At 63.1% G+C, this 6,159-nt stretch overlaps 1 protein-coding gene across 1 annotated transcript in view; it reads right to left on the minus strand.

The window, feature by feature from the left end:
* The window catches only part of ANKRD13D (ankyrin repeat domain 13D), a 7,555-nt gene extending 2,511 nt beyond the window's left edge, over window positions 1-5,044 (minus strand). The window contains exons 1-11 of the mRNA XM_029963259.1: window positions 4,912-5,044; window positions 4,705-4,829; window positions 3,891-3,936; window positions 3,655-3,798; window positions 2,271-2,460; window positions 2,033-2,099; window positions 1,879-1,960; window positions 1,133-1,194; window positions 905-1,035; window positions 99-256; window positions 7-16 (exon numbers count right to left, since the gene is read on the minus strand). Of these exons, the coding sequence (XP_029819119.1) occupies window positions 7-16; window positions 99-256; window positions 905-1,035; window positions 1,133-1,194; window positions 1,879-1,960; window positions 2,033-2,099; window positions 2,271-2,460; window positions 3,655-3,798; window positions 3,891-3,936; window positions 4,705-4,794 (980 nt within the window). The 5' untranslated portion in view covers window positions 4,795-4,829; window positions 4,912-5,044. The remainder of the gene's footprint in view (window positions 1-6; window positions 17-98; window positions 257-904; window positions 1,036-1,132; window positions 1,195-1,878; window positions 1,961-2,032; window positions 2,100-2,270; window positions 2,461-3,654; window positions 3,799-3,890; window positions 3,937-4,704; window positions 4,830-4,911) is intronic.
* Between the last annotated feature and the right edge of the window lie 1,115 nt (window positions 5,045-6,159).

Below are 6,159 nucleotides of genomic sequence, written 5' to 3' on the forward strand. Positions count from 1 at the left end.
TGGAACAGGGGGATCTCTGCGGGTACAGGGGTCAGTGGCTCCGCCCCTAATTAAGCCCTGCCCCTAATTAATCCCACCCGACTAAGCCCCGCCCTCACCGATCTTGACGGGGAAGCCGGGGGGCAGCTTGAGCGTGATGAAGTCGCGCAGTTTGGCGAAGTGGGCGTTGGAGATGGCCATGAGGTCGATGATGGGCGTCACCTGCTCCGCCAGCGACAGCGGGTGCTGCTCGCACAGCCACAGCGTCGCCTTGAACCTGCCCGGGCACCGCCATGGGCACGGGGACCCGCCGGGGACACCGCCCCCGCTCACCGGCACTGCCCCGGGGACACTGCCCCGGGACCGCGGTACCGCCCCCGGGGGGACACACCCGGAGCCGCGGCCCCTGGGACCCTGTCACCACCCTCATGGATCCTGACATCCAGTGCCACCTCCCCTGGGACCCTGTCATGGGTTCTAACACCGAGTGCCACATCCTAGGGGTCCATGTCACCGCCCCCAGGGGTCCTGACACCCACTGTCATGTCCCCCAGGATCTTGTTACCACTCCAGTGTCACAGCCCCTGGGACGTTTCACCACCCCTATGGGCCCTGACACCTGTGCCACATCCCTGGGACCCCATCATCACCCCATGGGCCCTGACACCCAGTGCCACATCCCCGGGACCCCATTACGGGTCCTGACACTCCATGCCACAGCCTCTGGGACCCTGTCAGCACCCCAGGGGTCATGGCCCCTGGGACAGTGCCACCACCCCTCTGCCACATACCCCAGGACCCTGTTACCACCCCATAGGTCCTGACACCCGGTGTCATGTCCATGGGATCCTGTCACCACCCTGTGGGTCCTGACACCCACTGCCATGTCCCCGTGACCCCCATCCCCCCGGGACAGTGGCCTCACCTCTGGACCTTGCTGGACATCTCGATGGGGCGCCCGATGTTGCGGGTCTCGAGGTCGAAGTGGGGGTCGAAGTACTCCTCAGGGGTGATGGCTGTGGGGTTGGTGGGGCTGGCAGCCTGCAGCACGGGCGCCTGTGGGGACACTACCACTGCTCAGCCCCCCCGGGACCACCAGCCCCCTTTGGGGACCCCCAGTCTCCCCAGGAACCCCCCTGGCCCGGTCACTCACCCCGTTGTGGGTGCTGTGCTGCTGTGCGATGCCCAGGAAGGAGTGGAAGGGGGTCTTGGAGCCTGGGAGGAGAGAGGGGTGCAGGGGTGCAGTGTGGGCAGTGGGGGGGCACCCCCAGGGCTGCCCAGGCTGTCACCAGTCACACCCTGCATGGGGTGCCACACCTGATGGGTGACACCACACACAGTGTCCCACGCCTGGCACGTCACACTCCACACCCAGAGTGTCCCACACCTGATATGTCACCCCCCCACACCCACAGTGTCCCGCTCCTGACAGATGATACCCTGCACCATGGTGTCCCACGCCTGGTGTCCTACACACTGTCCTGTGCCTGATGGGTGACACCCCATGCTCATGGGGTCCCACACCTGTCACATGTCACCCCAGCCCCCCAGGTGTCCCACACCTGACTGGTGACACCCCACGTGCTGTCCCATGGCTGACATGTTACACTGCACACCCACAGTGTCTTGGGTGACATCCTACACACTGCCTCGTGCCTGATGGGTGACACCCCGTGCTCAGGATGACCCACACCTGTCACACCGTCACACCCAGCACCCAGTGTCCCACACCTATCACGTGTCACACTCCACACACTGTCCCATGCCTGGGGGACACCTGTCCCACACCCAGTGTCCCACACTTGACACACGTCCCACCCTGGAAGGGAGCGGGCTTTGCACAGGAGTGGGCACGTCCCCGCGGCACGCAGGCCCCCGACTGGCTGGTGGGGCTGTCACCTTTACTGCGTGACTTGTCCTGGTCCGAGAGATGCTCCGTCCTGGTCTTGGTGACCAGCTCCACGTTACTGGCACTGTACACCTGAGGGGGTGACACCATCAGCCCCCTGTGCTCCGGGGTGCCCCAATGTCCCCCTCCATTCTCCGTGCCCACCTTGGCCTCGTAGCCGCTGACCACCTCCATCTTCTCCGAGCGCCAGCCCCAGATCCCAGACTTGTTCCTGGGAGGGTGGAAGGTGTCAGGTCCCCATGGGGGGGTCCCCACAGCCGCTCACCCTCTTCTTGCATAAGCATTTCCTTCCCCTCCACACGTGCTTCCCCCTGCAACAGCCCCTTCCCGCCGAGTGTCACCACCTCCAGCCACGCCAGGGTGCCATCCTCGCCCTTCCCACCTCTCGAAGGCGATATTCCGGGTGTCCAGGTGCGTGGAGACGATGGGGGAGGTGAGCCTGCCGGCCACGTGCTCCTCTGTGGGCTGCATGGCTGCCAGCAGCAGGTCGGGCTCGTGCAGGGCCAGCGCCAGTGTCTCCGTGTACACCACCTGCTTGTCGTGGTCCACCTCCATCACCACGGCCCCTTCGTCTGTGGGAGACACCAGGGGGGTCAGAACACAGCCCCCCGTGGCACCCTGACACCCCTCAGCATGGAGATCTTAGGGTTCTGGGGGAACTGGGGGTCCCTGGTGTGTGTAGGGGCTGAGGTGGTCCCCTCAGGAGGAGGGAATTGGGGTCCCCATGGAGTCACTACAGGGGATCTAGGGGAATTGGAGGTTCCTGGTACATATAGGGGCTGAGGTGTTCCCCTCATGAACAGGGAAATGGGGCCCTCATGGAGCCACTATAGGGAATCTGGGGGAACTGGGGGTCTCTGCGGGAGACTGGGGTCCCTGGTATATGCAGCGGCTGAGATGGTCCCCTCAGGAAAGAGGAATTGGAGTCCCCAAGGGGTACCTGTAGGGGATATGGGGGGATTGGGGTTTCCTGGTACATATAGTGGCTGAAGTGGTCCCCTCAGGAACAAGGAAATGGGGTCCCCATGGAGTCATTATAGGGGATCTGTGAGTATTGGAGGTCCCTACAGGGGACTGAGGTCCCTGGTATGTGTGGAGGGCCTGAGGTGGTCCCCTCAGGAAGGAGGAACTGGGGTCCCAGGGGGTCGCTATAGGGGATCTGGGGTCCTTAAAGGGGAGTACTTATAATGCAGGGGTCTTGGGGAGGCATCTGGAGGGTTCATGAGTGTATCTGGGATCCAAGGGGGTACCTATAGGTAATCTGGGAGGTTCTTTGGTGGTATTTATGGTGCAGGGGGTCTGGGGGATCCCCAGGGCAACTGGAGGGTCCCTCAGCATACCCAGAGTCCCTACAGGGGATCTGGGTTACTTACAGGAGTGTACTTATAGAGTAGGGGGTCTGGGGGGCTCCCCAGGTGACTGGAGGTTCCCAAGAGGTCCTTATGGGGATGTACTTTTAGTGTAGGGGTTTCTGGGGGCTCCCCAGAGGGACTGGAGGGTTCCAGGGTTTATCCAGTGCCCCAGGGGGTCCGGATAGGTCCTTACAGGGGTGTACCTATAGTCAGGGGGTCTGGATAGGTCCTTACAGGGGTGTACCTATAGTCAAGGGGGTCTGGTGGAGTGACTAGAGTGTGTCTGGGTCCCAGGGGTTCCCTATAGGGGATCTGGGGTCTTTATGGGGATGGACATATAGTGCGGAGGTGTGGGGGATCCCCAGGGTGACAGGACGGTCCCAGGGGGTCCCGGAGCAGGGGGTTGGAGCTGACCTTCCCCCTTGAAGATGTAGCTGCGGCGGCCGCGCTGCCACGTCATGTGCTCGAAGCCCAGCAGGGTGGTGTCCACCCGCAGGCTCTCGCCGCGCTTCCACACGCGGTACACGTCACTGGGACACACCTTGGACACCAGCGGCACTGCGGGCACGGGGACCCCCTCAGTGACACGCCTGGGGGGCTCCACAGGACACCCCACAGCCCCTCACCCCACAGAGCCCGGCCACGCTCACCCCAGCTGGTGAACTCCCACTTCATCTCCACGTAGAAGTCGGACGCCTGGAAGGGATGAGGAGCATGATGAGCTTGGGGGGGGGTCCCTGCTGGGGTCCACTGGGAAATCCTGGGGGCAGGGATTGGGGTCCCTATAGGTGGAGATATGGGGATCTGGGAGAGTGGAGTCATGGGTGGGGGTCCACGGGGAAGGATAAGCAAGGGGAAAAGGATAAACACAGGATCCCCAGGCAAAGAGTGGGGTCAGTGGGGGGTTCTGGGGAGAACTGGGGGTCCCTGCTGGGGTTACTGGGGAGGTGGGGACTCCTGGGATCAGGGACTGAAGTTCCTATTTGGGTCCTAGGTAGGGATATGGGGATCAGGGAGGGTGGGGTCATAGGTGAGATTCACAGGGATGGATAAGCAGGGGCCCAGGGAACAGAGTGGGGTACACCAAGTACGGGAGTTTCTAGCAATCGACCTTTGGGGGGTCCTTGCTGAGGTCACTGGGGAGGTGGGGAGTCCTGAGGGAAGGGATGGGGGTCCCTACTTAGGCCTCGGGTGGGATCAGAGCGGGGTCTTTGGCGGAGGCCAAACAGGGGATCCCCAGGGAAGAAGTGGGGTCAATGGGGAGTTCTGGGAAGACTTGGGAGGTCCCTTCTGGGCAGTGGGGAGTCTGTGGGGCAGGGATAGGTGTCCTTACTGGGGTCCTGGGTGGGGATAAGGGCAACCTAGAAGAGTGGGGTCATGGGTAGGGGTCCCCAGGGAAAGAATGGGGTCAATGGGGGTTCCTGGGGAGGTTTGGGGGTGCAGAGGCCGTGGTGGGCTCCGTACCCGCCGGAGCTTGCTGAGCAGCTCGGGGATGCCGGCGAGCCGCCGCGTTGCCCGCTGGTAGTCGCGGTACTGGAGCACCAGCTGCACCATCTCGGGGTCCCCCGTGCTCACGGCCTCCTGCAGCACTTGGGGGTCACAGGGCAGGGTCACCCGGGGGCCGCTGTGGCGGTGTCCCCGTGTCCCCACGGCACCACGGTGCCCCCGTACCCGTCCATCCGTTGGCGTTCTCCCGGCCCACGTTGGCGTTGTGCCGCAGCAGCACCCGCACCGACTCCAGGTGGCCCAGGGACACGGCCAGTTCCAGGGGCGTCCGGCCACGGGGGTCCGTCAGCTCCACATCGTGCTGAAAGGGTGGCGGGTCACTGCCCCCTGGGCACCCCGTGCCACCCAGTGACCCCCAATACTTCCCCTGCATGCCCCATGCTCCAAAAGCCTAGTGCTCCCAGTTCCCCCCCCAACTCCAGTGCTCCCAGCCCGTCTTCTCCCAGTGTCCTCCATTTCCCAGCCCCTCTTCTCCCAGTGTCACAGAGCCTCCCCCAAGTCTCCCTATATCCCAGTGGTGCTATCCCAGTGCTCCCAGTAGCTTCCTGACCCCTGGTGCTACAGTACCTTATTATCCCACTGTCACCAGTCCTACCAGTGCCACCAGTTCTTCCAGTGCTCTCAGTCCCCTGTGTCCTAGTCTCCCTTAGTACTCCCCTTCCCCCCTAGTGCTTCCAGTCTTCCTCCAGCACTCCCAGTCTCCCCAGTCTCCCCTCATGCTCCCAGTGGTCTCTCCCACCCAGTGCTGCCAGTCCCCCACGTTGCCAGTCTTCCCAGTCTCCCCCAGTGCTCCCAGCCTCCCCCCAATGCTCCCAGTCCTTCCAATCCCCTGTACCCCCAGTCTCCCCTAGTGCTTCCAGTCCCCCTGCAATGCTCCCAGTCCCCTCCCAAGTGGTCCCAGTCCTCCCAGTGTCCTGTGCCCCCAGCCTTCCCTAGTGCTCCCAGTCTCCCTCCAGTGCTCCCAGTCCTTATAGTACCAACCCCCCCAGTGCTTCTAGTTTCCCCCAGTCCTGTAAGTCCTCCCAGAGCTCCCAGTCCCATATACCCTCAGTTCCCCCAGTTCCCTGTACCCCCTCTCCCCTAGTGCTTCCAGTCCCCCTGTAATGCTGCCAGTCCTCCCAGTATTCCCAGTCTCCCCCAGTGCTCCCAGTCCTCCCCACAGCCTGTACCCCCAGTCTCCCCTAGTGCTCCCAGTCCTTCCAGTGCCTTCTGCCCCCAGTCTTCCCTACTGCTCCCAGTTTCCCTCCAGTCCTTCCAGTACCCCTCCCACACTGCTCCCAATTTCTCCCAGTGCTTCCAGTCCCCGTGGTGCTCCCAGTCCTCCCAACAGCCTGTATCCCCAATCTCCCCTAGTGCTTCCAGTCTGCTACCCATGCTCCCAGTCTTCCCTACTACTCCCAGTCCCCCCTAGTC

Source organism: Manacus vitellinus, unplaced genomic scaffold (genome assembly GCF_001715985.3).
Source record: "Manacus vitellinus isolate BGI_N305 unplaced genomic scaffold, ASM171598v3 scaffold_57_pilon, whole genome shotgun sequence".
Taxonomy (NCBI): domain Eukaryota; kingdom Metazoa; phylum Chordata; class Aves; order Passeriformes; family Pipridae; genus Manacus; species Manacus vitellinus.